Source organism: Eumetopias jubatus, unplaced genomic scaffold (genome assembly GCF_037043125.1).
Source record: "Eumetopias jubatus isolate StellerSeaLion01/CBP00866 unplaced genomic scaffold, mEumJub1_p1.0 scaffold_13, whole genome shotgun sequence".
Classification (NCBI taxonomy): Eukaryota; Metazoa; Chordata; class Mammalia; order Carnivora; family Otariidae; genus Eumetopias; species Eumetopias jubatus.
The window spans coordinates 68,045,461-68,063,175 of NW_028274819.1; the positions used below are offsets into that span (position 1 = coordinate 68,045,461).

Here is a 17,715-nt window from a genome sequence, read left to right on the forward strand (position 1 = left end):
CCAGAAAAAGAAAAGAAACATTATTGTCCATCTATTAGATACAATAATGTTGTTAGAAGATAATAAAATTTAGAATTTCAGCAGAGTATGAGGATACCTTTTAATCTACTGAGGTGTTAAGAAAATGTAATTATTTTAGCATTTTCCTGTGGGAATAATGATACTCTTATCACACAGAGTTCTTAAACAGTGGTTCTTAATACCTTTTTAGGTAGTACCCCTTGCTGTGCACAGCCCCTTAAATTTTGCATGCAAGTTGAAGAGCTTCACCCCTTCCCGTATCAAAAAAAAAAAAGTTTACTTGTGGTTCACTGAGCTTCACCTATCTCTCTATCCAGTGATTCCCAAAAGAATGGGAGTATTTGTGTATCACAGTCTCCTGTGAAATTTAAAACACTATTGTTCTTCCTGGCGCTAGCCCTTCCTAGTTAGGTCTAGGCCACCTTTTGTTCTTATTGGCACCTCCTTTCCCATCACTTTTGTAGTAGTATTTTAATAGGTAACTTGGTTTCCGCAGAGAATTTACTCAACTAAGAAGGGAGTGACCTGTTTGTCCTCAGCTAGAGATAGTCAAGTGGTAAATAATAAAATGGCATTTAATTGACTTACCAGTTTCTTGTGATACAGAACATCCCTGGAGAAGTGATAAAATAAATCAATATTCTGATATTCTGCACCTACCAAATTGACATTGGAGCTGAGGTTGAAGACACCACACCAGGGAAACCTGCCAAGAAGATTCTGCTATGTAATACAGCACATTATGCCCTCTACAGATACTGTTTTTTCATTCTTGAGGCTATTATTAGTTCTAGGTTGGAATTCAGATAAAGCTGGGAAGGAGGTGTTCTTGTTCATTATTTAAAACAATAAATTGAAACTCAAGACCAGGATAGGATGTAATTCAATAACAATACATCCTCTGCTTTTTCCCAGTAGTAAGATTGTGTCAGGGCTTTACTCATTCTCAAAGCACAGAAGCCTGTTAGGATATTGTTTTAAACAAGTCATTGCAGAATATAAAGGTAAGTTAGTAAGGGACAGATTTTCTGCTGTTGAAGCAGTGCTTTGGAAAGACCATGAAACTGGGTGGCTCAGTCGTTAAGCATCTGCCTTCGGCTCAGGTCATGATCCCAGGGTCCTGGGATCGAGCCCTGCATTGGGCTCCCTGCTCCATGGGAAGCCTGCTTCTCCCTCTCCCACTCCCCCTGCTTGTGTTCCCTCTCTCACTGTCAAATAAATAAATAAAATCTTCAAAAAAAAAGAACATGAAACTGACTCCTAATTCCAGCTTCTCTTTGCTACTTTTGTATTTGTAAGGAAATCACTTAACTTTTCTGATTCTTGGTTTTCCGTAGAGTAAGGATAATAGTATCTACATTACACTTAATAACACTATTAAGAGGATAAAATCTGATTTCAAGTATTGATTATACTTGTAGATTATTAAATTATTAATTTTATGCAAATGTAAAATAATCTGATCACTAATTTTCCCTCCTGTTTAATGGCTATATTTTGTGATTATATTTCTATAACATATTATATGTCTCTAGTCTGTTACTTTTTATAGGGCTGGGTTGCTAGTAACACTTTGTCTGGTAATTCCATTACCATTTGTTTAAGGCCTATTAGATGCCAGGTACTATTGCAGGTGTGTGAAAATGTGAAGGTAAACAAGATAATCTTTGCCTGGTAGTTAAAGAAACAGTTATATTATCAGGTAGATAATTTGTTGAATTTTAGAGATGGAAATAGATTAGTGGAACAAATACATTAGTTCACTTCATAAGGAAATGTATAATCGGGCACTACCACTGAAATTGCAGAGACACTTTTGTTTTGGTTTTGTGATTAAGTGTATTGTTTTTTTTCTTCATATGTAACCAGCTTTTGGTAAGAATAGGTATCACTTGAGAAGGATTTAAGTTTTCTGTGTATGTGTGACTCTTGGATGTTGATGTTACCCTAATTTTTCTTCATATAATTAAAATAAGTACTAGTAGAATATCTTTGGTTTAGAATTTGGTAGGAACTGATAAGATCGGTAAAGATTAATAAGAACAATTTTAATTCATTTGTACAAATCATAGACAAGAAAGCTAAAAGGTCATCTTATCAGTGATTTTTAAATTATTTTTTAGAGGAACATTAGAATTCTGTTGTTTTGCTGAGGTGTGTTAGGACCTGCTGAGCAGGGTCATTGCCTGCAGGGTTTGGTTCCCTGGGTTTGCCTACATCTCCTTCCCCCTTTCAACCAGAGTAGGTCCAACATTATGTTTATATGTTGGTGATAAATGTATGTTATTTTCCTTAAATAGTTTTTATGTTTAAAAATGTAAGTTAGGTAACTAGTCTTGTTCCCTCATTTTATTTATTTATTTATTTTAAGATTTTATTTATTTCACACATAGAGAGAGAAAGAGAGAGCACAGCAGGGGAAGTGACAGGCAGAGGGAGACGTAGGCTCCTTGCCGAGCAAGGAGCCTGATGCAGGGCTTGATCTCAGGATCCTGGGATCATGACCTAAGCCAAAGGCAGATACTTAACCTACTGAGCCACCCAGGCGCCCCTCATTTTAATGACAAAATTAAATTACAGAGTACCAGAGAACTAAAGTTAAATGAAACCCTGATTTTCAAATTTCCATTGTTCAGTTAAATTATACTGCCTCCATGTGGCTTAGTGATATTAGAAATCTTATTAAGCCATTTTAAGTAGTGAATAATCCAGATTATATATATGACTGGGTCTGACTTCAGTATTTCATTGACAATGTTAATATGAAGACATGGCATGAAATTTAAGTGAAAATGATTTGATATTGATACTTTTTTATTTACAAAGTATTTTTTTAAGTACTAGAAATGTTCGAAATTGAAACTCCAAATACGTTTTTATAATTTTCATTTATTTGAGAGCATGAGTGAGAGAGAAACAGAGAGAGAAGGAGCAGGGGGGAGGGGCAGAGGGCAAGGGAGAAGCAGACTCCCCACTGAGCAGGGAGCCAGACATGGGGCTCGATCCTGGGACTCCAGGATCATAACCTGAGCCGAAGGCAGACGCTTAACCGACTGAGCCATCCAGGCGCCCCGTCAAAGTTTTTTTTAAAATTATTTTAACGCTGCCCTTAAACTCTTAAAACATTAAAGACCTCTTTCCTAAAGAATAGGATGTACTTCATTCATGGTTTTACATGCAGTGTAAGTTAAATGAAATGATTAAGGGCATAAAATTATCCTTTGAGTTTTACCTTAATTTTCATTAGTTTGATAAATATGCAGTTTCTCTGTAAAGTGAATGTTTATCGAACTTTCATTTGTCTTTTGGCATTAGAAACTTCACTTAGTGCCTAACTTCTCACTTAACGAAGTTAAAAACAAGGTGATTTAGTATGATTTGTAAGGACATCTAATAAACAGTTGCATTGTGTGTGAAATAAATAGAAGACCTGATTTTTTTTTTTGCAATAAATGTGCATTGTTTTGGCCTTGACCTTGACATTTTGGCAAGATGAGTTCTTTAGATTCTTTATTAAATTTAGAATTCTCTAGCATAAATGTAGACTAATGGCAAATTATACTCTTTTTCCTATTAATACATAATGATAATGAAATAATTTTTTTTAAAGATTTTATTTATTTATTTGAGAGAGAGAGAATGAGAGATAGAGAGCACGAGAAGGAGGAGGGTCAGAGGGAGAAGCAGACTCCCTGCTGAGCAGGGAGCCCGATGTGGGACTCGATCCCGGGACTCCAGGATCATGACCTGAGCCAAAGGCAGTCGCTTAACCAACTGAGCCACCCAGGCGCCCTAAAATAGTAATTTTTAAAATAAAGATATAATTGACACATAACATTATATTAGTTTCAAGTGTACAACATAATCATTCAGTAATAGTATATATTGTGAAATGATTACTACAGTAAATCTAGTTAACAATTACAAGGCAAGAGTAATTTTAAATAATTTCCATTAATGACCACTAAATAGAATGTTTAGTGACTACTGAACAGAATGACTTTTAGGATCTATTTAGATCCAATTGTTAGGGTACTGAAACTTACTTCAGTATAATCTGCCCTTTTTCTCAACTCCTCCTGATAATCGTTTTGATTTCTAAAAAAATAATGAAGTGATTATTAAGTCAAATTGATGCTTAATCTCACTCTATCTCTTTTTAAAATTATTTGCAGGAGAGGGCTTCTCACAATTTATATGGCCAATTTGGTAAGTAATTCCTTTTTTTGTTGTTGTTTCTTTTGAAGTTTTCCCATGTGTTTTTTATCTTTCTTTTTTAAATCGAGTTCCCTTAAAAAAAAAGGAAAGCTACAGAAATTTCAGAAGATCTTCTGTCTCTGTTTTGAAAGATAGTCTTAAGTGTTTAAAAGAGCCTTGAAACCATCTAGTTTATTCCTATCATATATGACTTATTCCCATTTATTTCAGGAGGTAAGTGATTACCTGCCTGTGCCCTTCATGACTGTTTTTTTCCTTAAGTGTAGATCTTCATCTTTGATAGGATATATATATCTCTATGTATCTCTTTCTCCATATCTTCAATTTCATTTCATACTCTGCTTCTCTTGCCATTTCTTTTGGGAAAATGATTTAAGGATGAGCTTTTGTGATGTCATTATTCTTGGACCTTAGAACAACATTGGTCCTATCTCCAAACACTGAGTATATTTAATAACATAATTATCTGGTCTTCTAAATTTCAAAGTTTATAGGAATGAGATCAGTGTTGTCTAGTCTGATATTCTTTATGGTAAATATATAATCAAGATTATATAATTTTCATTGCCAAGTTCATTATTTAAAAATGTATTTACAGGGGCTCCTGGGTGGCTCAGTCGTTAAGCATCTGCCTTTGGCTCAGGTCATGATCCCAGGGTGCTGGGATTGAGCCCTGCATCAGTCTCCGTGCTTGGCCGGAAGCCTGCTTCTCCCTCTCCCACTCCCCCTGCTTGTGTTCTTGCTCTCGTTATCTCTCTGTCTGTCAAATAAATAAATAAAACCTTAAAAAAATGTATTTACATGAAAAATTTTTAAAGTTGTTTAATAGAATTAATAGGCAACATTGAAAAATTCAACTAAGAAAACATTATCTGAGGAGAGGTTCTTGAATTCTCTAACAAGGGAATATAGTTCAGAGTTCTATTTAGAAACTCATTTCAGGTATAAAATATTAAATTTTTGTCTGTGCTTACCATATGTCCATTACTGTGCTGTCTGCTGATAGGATGGAGATAGTTCTTATACTTAAGGAGTTTGCCGCCTAGTGAAGAAGTCACAGTAGAAATAATAATGTTTGAAAAGGACTGGAATATAAATAATAGCATGCTGTGAGAACCATAATAGTGACACCAAACTATTGTGGGTGCTACTCTTCTTTCTCACTTTTTCAAGATACTTAAAAATATTTCTCCATAGTATTAGAATGGATTTGAGTTTTAATGTGGTTTTTTTTTCTTTAACCATGAACATGCTTTTCTATATTACCACATGGTATGTACTTTAATACACAAATACTATCTGTATTTACATACTTAACTTTAAATTCTAAGTAAAGTTTCAAAAACTTTTTTTGTGTGTCTTGCCTGGTTTAGGTTGTTAATTCTTGGAGAGATGATCTTTGACTTTGTTTGATATAATCAATGTTGGAGGTTGCCCTTAATATATTGTGTTTTTTAAGAATAAGCCTTTTATTGAAGGAATCATACTTAGATTCATATGCAGCTGTAAGAAATAATAGAGATCTCATATACACTCTGTTTCCCCTGTAATAGTATCTTACAAAACGATAGTAGTATCAAAATTATATTGATGTTGATATTTACTGTAGTCAAAAGAGAGAACCTTTCTTTTATGAGAAGAATCAAAACTTAATTTTGATCCTTTATTAAGGATATTTTAATCATTAACCACAAAATTTTAATGAGATCAAAGGCCTTTTAAACATAGATTTTGACTGTTTAAAGGAAAGTGAACTTACACATAATATATTCTTGGTATACCAATGATAACCTAATAAGCTTAATTTTCTTAATCTAAATAGGGCCTTTTGTTTATACTATTACTATAAGACTATTTCTTTATTAAGAGAGTAGTTGGTGCAGAGTAGGTAAAGATTTAAATATTTTCAGAGACTAAATTCAGCTTTAAGAAATAACTTTGTTCTAGAACTTGATTGTATTGGTTATTAGACTAAGTTAAAGTTGTTGGCTTATAATATCAACAACAATATTTCTAAATGATAGGATCTTTTATTTTAAAATTATTTATTGTATTTATGTATGTATTTCTGATTTGGAAAGTACAAAAGAGCATAAAAATCATCTGTAATTTTACCATGTAGTAATTACTACCATTTTAATGTTTTTTACTCCCTTCCTTCTCCTCCAGTGTACGTACATAAACACACAAACAGAGATGCACATTCACATTACATATTATATACCCTTTTTAAAATATTGGGGACATATTATTTTGTGACATCTTTTATTACTGTGCTGTATAGTTTTTATTGCTCATGATATTAAATAATCATTTTTTGGAGTGTGTACTCCTACCTTTCCACTTGTTATATCTTCATGACAATGGGTTGGTTTCATACATATACATATATGCACAGGCCCCCTCAAAATGTTGGGAGACAATGAAATAATAACTATTTGGTTAGTAACAATATCATCTTGTTATTTTTAGCTGTGATAATTATCGGTCCTTAGTCATTTTAACCAGAAAATCTCAAAGGCATTAGCATGCCTTTGAAAGAGTACAAGATAGAAGAATATGCAGAACTGGCTTCACATTATCTTTATTATCTTTGTCTTTATTTTTATTAGTAAATACTTACTGCATGCACAGCACTTTGCTAGGTATTGGGACACAAATACAAGCCATTATTCTGTCCTCAAAATTAATTTAGTTGAGAGTACAGGTATACCTAGATCTGGCTTTAAAATGAATAGGTAATTAATCGGGGCACCTGTGTGGCTCAGTCGTTAAGCGTCTGCCTTCAGCTCGAGTCATGATCCCAGGGTCCTGGGATCAAACCCTGCATCGGGCTCCCTGCTCAGCAGGAAGCCTGCTTCTCCCTCTCCCACTCCCCCTGCTTGTGTTCCCTCTTTCGCTGTGTCTCTCTCTGTCAAATAAATAAATAAAATCTAAAAAAATAAAATAAAATGAATAGGTAATTAATAGTCCAAGATAGTGCATTCATGTCAAACATGTGATAAGACAATATAGTCTTTCGAACTTCAGAAAAGGAAGTTAGCTTTGGGTAGGAGCAATCAGAAAGTTTTATGAATTACACGGGACTTGAACCTTGAAGAAAGGAGGGGACTTTGAGGCAGCTCCATCTTGGAGATATGTCATTGGTGACCATAGGACAAAATTCTTGCCTTTCCAGGGATTGCCAAGCTGGGGTCAAGGTTTATGAACCAAAAAGGGATAAGAACCATTGAACCTCTACTGTGTTAGACACTGTAAATGAAATTGGAGTCATTAAAATAAGCAAGGTCATATAGTTTCTGCTTCTGGGGGACCTTCTACTTTACTGGGGAGAGAAATATGTAAACTAGTGGAAATAAACCTCATTTCTGTTTTTTTGTATTAATAGTTGTCTCAAAACAGAAAACAGTATAGTGTTTCTACTATGCAATTTTGAATATACATTTTGCTAGTTGTGTTTGTGTTAGTGTTGTAGGGAACAGGTGAAGAGCCAGATAGTCTAAATAAAGGCATTTCTATTAGTGCTTTTGTCATTATCAGAAGATCTTTTCTGGTCTCCCTTATAGTTACTCTTATTACCCATGAAATCTGTCAGTAAGCCCTGGCAAGTCTCTTATTAGATCAGTAGTTTATAGCCTTAAAGATTAGCAGTTTTAATAATTACAGACTTAAGGCAATTGAATTACTACCCACCTGAGAGTGTTTTTTGTTATGTGTTTGTTAGCAATTTTGGAAGGAAAAGTGTACAATTTAAAAATAGTATAGTTTTTTAGCTTTTTAGAATTGATAGAGAACTAGTTGTTAACAGGCAAAATATATGAAATGTATAGACAAGGTATAAAGTAAAGAATTAAATGTTTTCTCTGGCTTCTGCCCAAGATAAGGCTCTAAAATGATGGAAATTTTTCTTGGAGCTAATATACTAGAACCAGTTACCTACAAGAACACCAGATGCTTAGATTCAACTTTGCCACAGTATTATTTAAAAGAGAACACATAAAAGTTTGCATTGATATAATTTCCCTTTATTATGTTGGTTGTGACAATGACAGGGTCCTAGTCTTTCAAAATTCATCGTATACTGCTAACAGTTATTTAAAATGTGATGTTAGGTGTAGGTCATTTATGTTTAGTTTAATTATAATTTATGACATTTAAAAATCTTCCTATATAGGTCCTTTTGAAAACTTTTCTCTGCAGTTTCATTTATGCAATCAAGCATTCAACAATGCATGCGTTTTAAAATTGTAAATATATATTTAGTAGGCCTGCTGCTAGCATTTGTGTTTTAATTCTAAACATGCAGTGTCTGTGATTAAAACATCTGTATTTGATTTTTCAAACAAGGTTTGAAAATGTTGATTCATATGTTTTCTTGTAAGGCCACTTCAATTTAAGTGGATTTAGCAGCTACTTATTATATATCAGTACTGTGCTAGGCACATGAGGATACAAAAGAAATACAAAATGGATTGTAAACTAGTGGGAGAAATTTGACAGATGAACTTGAAAGAAAGAAACTGAATTGTGTAAGACTGTTGAATCACAGACCTGTACCTTTAAAACAAATAATACATTATATGTTAAAAAAAAAGAAGAATTAGCAGGAAGGGAAAAATGAAGGGGGGGAAATCGGAGAGGGAGATGAACCATGAGAGACTATGGAATCTGAGAAACAAACTGAGGGTTCTAGAGGGGAGGGGGTGGGGGGATGAGTTAGCCTGGTGATGGGTATTAAAGAGGGCACGTACTGCATGGAGCACGGGGTGTTATACGCAAACAGTGAATCATGGAACACTACATACCATGAGAGACAATGGACTCTGAAAAACAAACTGAGGGTTCTGGGGGGGGTGGGGGGATGGGTTAGCCTGGTGATGGGTATTAAAGAGGGCATGTTCTGCGTGGAGCACTGGGTGTTATGCACAAACAATGAATCATGGAACACTGCATCAAAAACTAATGATGTAATGTATGGTGATTAACATAACAATAAAAAATTTAAAGGAAAAAGTAATGATGTAATATATGGTGATTAACATAACATAATTAAAAAATACTAAAAAAAAGAAAGAAACTGAAAGTATTAAATTCAAAAAACAATTATAAACACCCTTTCTCAAATTGCCCCTGTAAGCCTTCCCTCTGCAGCATATGATATCAACCATTCATCCAGTTGCTTAGGCCAGATACTTTGAGTTCTCACTCTTCTTCTCTTTATACTCTTAGTTCACTGCAGTAGGACATCTTATTCTACTTCTAAAATATATTCTGGATCTTAAAGTGACCCGCCATTTCCATGGTTATAACCGTAGTACAAGCCCTAACATCTCTTGCCTGAGCTACCTGAATAACCTCATTGGTTTTCATCTTTCCACTCTTGTCTTCCTGTAGTCTCTCTTCCATATGTGGAAGTCAGAGTCATTGGAAATACAGATTACAGCATGTTGATCTTCTGCTTAAAACTCAGAAAAACCTTCCCTTCCCACTATACACCAAATAAAATTCACATGCCTTACTGTGGCTTACAAGGCTCTGACTTCTACTTTTTCTTCTCATTCTTTACACTGGCTTTCTTTCTGTCTCTTGAACACTTGAAGCTTGTTCTTTTCCAGCCTTAGCATTTGCTTTTCTTTTTGTTTGGAAATCTGTTTCCCTAAATTTCTTGGTTAGCGTCTCCTTATATAGTTGACCCATTGTTACCTGCTGAGAAAGCCCTTTCTTAACTATCATAGTTAAACAACTTGCCCTCACTTCTCTACTCCATAACTTGTAATCCTGTCTTTTTTCGTGGCATTTATAAGTACTGAAATTGTTTTGTTTGTCGTCTTTTTTCCCCTCACTGTGTATAAGCTGTTTAAGGGCAAGAACTCTTGCTTGTTCACTGACATATCTCTAGTTTCTGCAGATAGTGCTTAGCATATAATATATACTCAATAAATAATTATTGAATGAATGTAGATTGGGAGCAAATACTATTTAAAATGGCAAAGATGAGAGAGAATGATCTTTATATCTGTTCTTATTTCCCTCCTTCCATTAGCCCTAAGACCCAAGTCGTTTAAGCCAACCAAATGACCTTGTTTTCCCACAGGAAATAAACAGAGGAGTAATTGGATCAGTCCTCAGCTGAGTTCCTGAACTAGTACATTCCTTTGTATTCCTTCCTGTATGAGTTCTAACAATTTTGGTGTGGAGTTTTATGGGTTTTCCATGTAGAGTATCATGTCGTCTGCAAAGAGTGAGAGTTTGACTTCTTTGCCAATTTGAATGCCTTTTATTTCTTTTTGTTGTCTGAATGCTGAGGCTAGGACTTCTAGTACTATGTTGAACAACATAGTGGTGAGAGTGGTGAGAGTGGACATCCCTGCCGTGTTCCTGACCTTAGGAGGAGAGCTCTCAGTTTTTCCTCATTGAGAATGATATTTGCTATCGGCTTTTTGTTTATGGCTTTTATGATATTGAGGTATGTTCCCTCTATCCCTATCCTGTGGAGAGTTTTAGTCAAGAAAGGATTATGGAGTATTTTATTTTTATTTTTTTATTTAGTTTTATTTTTATTTATTACTGAGTATGCTTTAAATATTTTGTCATATGCTTTTTCTGCATTGAGGGGTTCATATGGTTCTTCTCCTTTCTTTTGTTAACGTGATGTATCATGTTGATTGATTTGCAGATGTTGAACCACCCTTACAACCTGGGAATAAATTCCCCTTGGTTGTGGTGAATAATCCTTTTAATCTACTGTTGGATCCTATTGGCTAGTATCTTGGTGAGAATTTTGGCCTCCATGTTCATCAGGGACGTTGGTCTATAATTCTCCTTTTTTGGTGGGGTCTTTGTCTGGCTTTGGGATCAAGGTAATGCTGGCCTCATGGATCGAGTTTGGAAGTTTTCCTTCCATTTCTATTTTTTGAAATAGCCTCAGAAGAATAGGTATTAGTTCTTCTTTAATTATTGGTAGAGTTCCCCTGGGAAGCCATCTGGCCCTGGACTCTTTGTTTGTTGAGAGGTTTTTGATTACTGCTTCAATTTCCTTGCTGGTTGTGGGTCTGTTCAGGTTTTCTATTTCTTCCTTAAAACTGTATTTTCAAGATATGGTATTTACTTTGAATTGACACCATATTTTCTTCATTTTTTTTCTTCAGATTTTATTTATTTGAGAGAGTGAGCAAGTGAGCACAAACAGGGGGAGGGGCAGAGGGAGAGGAAGAGGCACACTCCTCGCTGAGCAGGGAGCCTGTTGTGGGTTGGATCCCAGGACCTTGAGACCATGACCTGAGCCGAAGGCCGCGGCTTAACCAATGAGCAACCCAGGCGTCCCATATTTTCAGTACCTATGTGTGTTGTTTTATGTACTTCCAATGCATTGCTTTTGACTGCTGCATGGTGTGCCAGAATATTCATCCCCTGTATATGTTCTATAATGTTTTTTTTAAAGATGTAAATCATATACGATAAAATTTACCCCTTTAAAGTTTATAATCCAATGGTTTTTGTATATTCATAAAATTGAGCATCTATCATCACTAATTTTAGAATATTTCAGACACTACATTTTACTTGTTCATTCTTCCAGCAATGGATATCCAGATTGCTTACAACTTCTCAATATCACAGTGTGGTGATGAACATCTTTGTACATGACTGTTTTGTGAATTTTTCTGGGTGTGCACGTATAAAATTTGAGAAGATGGGTTTTTAGATCATGTACTTTCTGGTAAAAGGACAGAATGTCTTAGAATATGAGAAATACCATTATTCTAGTAGTTCATTTGGAGGTAGGAGAGAGTTTTGTCTTGTTCTTCCTTGTCTTGTGTTTCTATTTAAATAATTTGTTTAATCATCTTAGGGATTTTAGGGTTGGAGGTTGAACTTTGAAACTATTAGGGACTCTGCTATAAATGACTTGGAGTACTACTGCAAGGTCAGTTAGACCAAAGGAGAAAAGAGTGCAATTTCTCTCTGGGTATAGCTTATCATCATAACTAGTCTTCATAGAACTTTATTTTCTGTTTGCTTGAGAAAGATAATATAAAATATATATTAGAAAATTGAAAGAGACAAATGCAAAGGACAACTAATAAAAATAAGTAAATCTAAAAGAAGATGTGAAGCAGAATTTTACAAAAGAATATAAATGAAGGGAGACAAAGGAAAGCAGTATATAAGAAAGGAAGATGCAAGTTACAAAACAACCCATACAATAAGCATTTGGCTTTCATTGACCCTTGAAGGGGGCTGTAGCTCCTCTTTACTACTGGGTGGGCATGGTCTCTGCTGACACCCTGAGGTGGGGGTAGGGAAGCAGAAGCCTAGTTATCAGCCAGTGGGGATGAAGGTCTTGGTATTTGGTATTCTCTGACTGTACTTGGTATTGGTATTCTCTTGACTCTTCCTTATTGGGGGTGTTAGGGTACCCTGCTATAGCTTTGTGAGGGTGGTCATTTGGTCATTGCTGTTGGGGGTTGGGCCACAGGGTTGTTTTTTGTTTTTTATTTTTGTATTTTTTTTGTTTGTGTAAAAATCACAGTGTCTGGCATACAATGAAAAATTACCAGGCATGAAAAGAATTAGGGAAATGGCCAATAATGATGAGAGAAATCAGTCATTTGAAACCAACTCAGAAGTGATACCTATGATAGAATTAGTAGACAAGGACATCAAAACAGTAGTTTTTTTTTTTAAGATTGTGTATTTATTTATGTGACACAGTGAGAGAGATGGAGAGAGAGCACAAGCAGGGGGAGCGGCAGGCAGGCAGAGGGAGAGGGAGAAGCAGGCTCTCCGCTGAGCAAAGAGCCTGATATGGGGCTCAATCCCAGGACGCTAGGATCATGACCTGAGCTGAAGGCAGCCGCTTAACTGACTGAGCCACCCAGGTGTCCCCAGTAGTTATTATTGTATTCCAAATACTCAAGAAGCTAGGAGAAATACTGAACATGTTAAGCAGATATAGAAGGTATAAAAAAGATCCAAATTAAACTTCTAGAGAGGAAAGCTGTAACATCTGAGATGAAAAATACACAGGGTAGGATTAATGGCATGTCAGACCTTGCAGAAAAGATTAGTGAACCTGAAGGCATAACAATAGAAACTACCCAAAATGAAACACCAAGAGAAAATAAAAAATATGAACAGAGTATTAGTGATCTAACAGGACAACTCGAATTGGCCTGATATGCATGCAGAAGTCTCTGGGGGGAGGGGGTCAGTAAAAGCATTTGGAGAAATAATGAATGAAAATGTCTCAAACTTGATGAAAACTAGACCATCATATCTAAGAAGCTTAATGAGCCTCAAGCACCCTGGCCACAGGAAGGAAACTAACCATATTATAGTCATTTAACCCAGTGATAAAGAAAAAATCTTTAAAGCATCCAAAGAAAAGAGAAACATTTTATACTGAAGAACACAGATGATGACAGCAAATCTCTCATTGGGAATAATATAGACCAGAAGACAGTTAAGCAACATCTTTAAAGAACTGAAGAAAAGGAGCTGTCAACCTAGAGTTGTAGACCTAGAAAAATATTTTTGAAGATTTTATTTATTTATTATTTATTTATTTATTTGAGAGAAAGAGAGAGCGAGTGAGCAGGGGAAGGAGCAGAGGGAGAGAGACAAGCAGATTCTGTGCTGAGTGTGGAGCCCAGTGTGGGGCTCTATCTCAGGACCCTGACATCATGACCTGAGCCAGAATCAGCCGTCAGAGGCTTAACTGACTGAGCCATCCAGGCGCCCCTATAAAAATATTTTTAAAAAACAAAGATAAAGACTTTTTCAGACATACAGACCTGAAGGAATTCATCAGCAGACCTGTAGTAGAGGAAATGTTGAAGGTTGTGAAGAAGTATTCAGGAAAATGGTAACAGTTGGAATCTAGGTCTACACAAAGAAATGAAGATCACTGGAAATGGTAACTACATAGGTAAATATAAAAAAATACTTTTCTTATACATATATCTCTTTAAAATTATAATTGTGAAAATAATAGCAATGTAGTTTGTGAGGATTTATAGTATATGTAAAAGTAAAGTATAGCAACAGTAGTAAAAAGTTCAAGAGGAAAGAATTAAAGTGTGATCTAAGGTTTTATGCTATTTGGGATATAATAATCCTCAATGTTTATGCCCCTAATAAGAAAGCTTCAAAATAAATAAAGCAAAAACTGACAGAACTGCAATGAGAAATACACAGATTCACAACTGTACTTGGAGCCTACAACATTCTTTTCTTAATAATTGATAGGCATGGTCAAAAGAAAATCATTAAGCTTTATAGAAGCCTTAAATAACACTATTAACTAACCTTGATATTTTCAGAATTCTCTATCCAACAACAGAATGTACATTATTTTCAAGTGCTATTAAGATTGACCATATTCTGGACTACAAAATAAGTTTCAAAGGATTCAAGTTATACAATTTGTTGTTGGGCCACGGTGTAATTAAATTTGAAACGAGTAGAAGATACTAGAAAATCCCCAAATATTTGGAAAGAAATGTACTTCAGAAGATGACAGAAGAGAAACTAGAAAGTGTTTTAATCTGAACAAAAAAGCAAACAACATATCAAAATTTGTGGTATATATTTACTGCCTACTGAGGGGATTTATAGCACTAAATGTCTGTTTAGAAAAAGAAGAAAGGTCTTGAATCAATGACTTCAGTTTCTACTTTAAGAAACTAGAAATAGAAGATCAGTTAAACCCAAAGAAAGCAGAAGTAAGGAAATAAATATTAGTTTTTTGGAAATAAGCGAAGAGAACTATGAAAACCAAAGAAAAAAATATACCCAAAGCTAGTTCTTTGAGGAAATGAATAAAATTGATAGATCTCTAGCCAGACTGATCAGAAAAAGAAGAGAGAAGATACAAATTACTAATATCAGGGATGAGAGAAGTGATATCAATATACAATATACAGGTATTATAAGTACAATAATCATTGATATTTTCAACAAGGTTAAGTCCATATATTTGACAACTTAGATGAAATGGTTACATTTCTTGAAAGATACAAACCACCAGAATTCACTCAAGAAGAAATAGATAACATGATCATCCTTGTTATTTATTAAAGAAATTGGATTCGTAGTTAAAAACCTTTTCCCAAAGAAAATACCGGACCTCGATAGCTTTGCTGGTGAGGTCTACTAAAATATTTAAAGAAGAAATAATACCAGTTCTACTCAAACTATATCAGAGAGTTGAAGAGAAATGATAATCATTCAATGAGGCCAGCATAAATTTTTTTTTAGTTGAAGTGTAGTTGACATATATTAAATTAATTTCAACTATACTACATAGTAATTCAACATTATATAAATTATGAAATATTCAACCATGATAAATATATTACAGTTATTGGCTGTATTCCGTATGCTGTTTTTTCATCCCTGTGACTTATTTATTTTATAACTGGAATTTTGTAACTCTTAATTCTTCACCCATTTTGCCTGTCCCTTCCCTTTGGCAACCATCAATTTGTTTTCTATATTTATAAGTCTGTCTCTCTTTTTTGTTGTTTTTTGTTTGTTCATTTGTTTTGTTTTGGAGAGTCAACATATAAGTGAAATCGTTTGGTATTTGACTTTTTCTCTCTGGCTTATTTCACTTAGCATAATACCCTCTAGGTCCATATTGTCACAAATAGCAAAATTCCATTCTTTTTTATGGCTGAATAATATTCCATCATGTGTATATTCCACATCTCCTTTATCCACTTATCAATCAGTGGACATTTTAGTTGCTTCCATATCGTGACTATTGTAAATAACACTGTAATAGATACAGAGGTGCACGTATCTTTTCAAACTGGTATTTTCATTTTCTTCTAGGAAATACCCAGAAGTGGAATTAATGGGTTGTATGGTGCTTCTGTTTTTACTTTCTCGAGGAACCTCCATACTATTTTTCAGGGTCGCTGCACTAATTTATAGTCCTACCAACACTACACAAGGGTTTCCTTTTTTCCACATCTTCGCCGAAATTGTTATTTCTTGTCTTTCTGATACGAGCCATTCTGACTAGTATGAGGTGAGACCTCATTGTGGTTAAGGTTTGTATTTCCCTAATGATTAGTGATGTTGAACATCTTTTCATATGTCTGTTGGCCATCTGTATGTCTTTGGAGAAATGCCTATTCAGGTCCTCTGCACATTTTAAAATCAGATTATTATTGTTATTTTTTGATGTTGAGTTTTATGAGTTCATTATATATATGTTCATTATATATGTTGAATTACTATGTAGTGTAGTTGAAATTTGATGTTGAGTTTTATGAGTTCATTTTATATATATATACTAATTATATATTATAATTATGTTAACCCCTTATTGGATATATCAATTGCAAGTATCTTCTCCTATTCAGTAGTGTGCCTTTTTGTTTTGCTGATGGTTTCCTTCACTGTGCAAAAGCTTTTTAGTTTGATATGATCCCAAGTGTTTATTTTGCTTTTGTGCCCTTTGCCTGAGTAGACAGATCCAGAAAAATATTGCTAAGGTTGATGTCCAAGAGATTACTGCCTATGTTTTCTTTTAGGAGTTTTATGGCTTCTGGTCTTACATTTAGGGTTTTAATCCATTTTGAGTTTATTTTTATGGATAAGAAAGTGAGCCAGTTTCATTCTTTTGCATGTAGCTGTCCAGTTTACCCAGCACCATTTATGGAAGAAAATGTCTTTACCCATTGTATATTCCTCTCTCCTTTGTCAAGGATTATTTAGTTCTGGGCTCTCAATTCTGTTCTGTTGATCTATGTGCCTCCTTTTGTGCCAGTACCATACACTTGTGATTACTATAGCTTTGTAGTATATCTTGAAATCTAGGATTATGATAAATCTTGCTTTATTCTTTTTGAGATCTCAGGACTGCTTTGGCTTTTTGGGGTCTTTTTTGGTTCCATAAAGATTTTAGGATTTTTGCTTCTAGTTATGTGAAAAACACTATTTATATTTTGATAGGGATTTCATTGAATCTGTGGATTGCTTTGGGTAGTATGGACATTATAATAGTATTAATTTTTCCAGTCCATGAGCATGGTATATTTTTTCATTTATTTGTGTTGCCTTCAATTTCTTTGATCAATGTATTATAGTTTCATAATACAAGTTTTTTACCTCTCTGGTTAAATTTATTCCTGGGTATTTCATTGTCTTTGATGCAATCATAAATAGGATTCTTTTCTTTATTTCTCTATTTGTAAACCATACATCTGATTATAAGGAGTTTATATTGAAAATACATATAAGGCACTCGTACAACCAGATATCAAAAAAAAAATACCTGATTAAAGTTTGGCAGAGGACTTGAATAGACACTATTCCAAGGAAGACATATAGTGGCCAACAGGTACCCAAAATAATGCTCAGCATCCCTAATTGTCAGGGGAATGCAAATCAAAACCAGAGTTAGGTATCACCTCCCACCTGCTAGAAAGGCCATTATCAAGAAGACAAGAGATAAATTGA

General features: G+C 34.6%; 1 protein-coding gene across 2 annotated transcripts in view; it reads left to right on the forward strand.

The window, feature by feature from the left end:
- Positions 1 to 17,715, forward strand: part of TMEM135 (transmembrane protein 135) — a 267,091-nt gene that overhangs the window by 42,360 nt on the left and 207,016 nt on the right. For both annotated transcript variants that reach the window (XM_028126797.1, XM_028126796.2), the window contains exon 4: positions 4,197 to 4,230. In XM_028126797.1, coding sequence (XP_027982598.1) covers positions 4,197 to 4,230 — 34 coding nt within the window. The remainder of the gene's footprint in view (positions 1 to 4,196; positions 4,231 to 17,715) is intronic.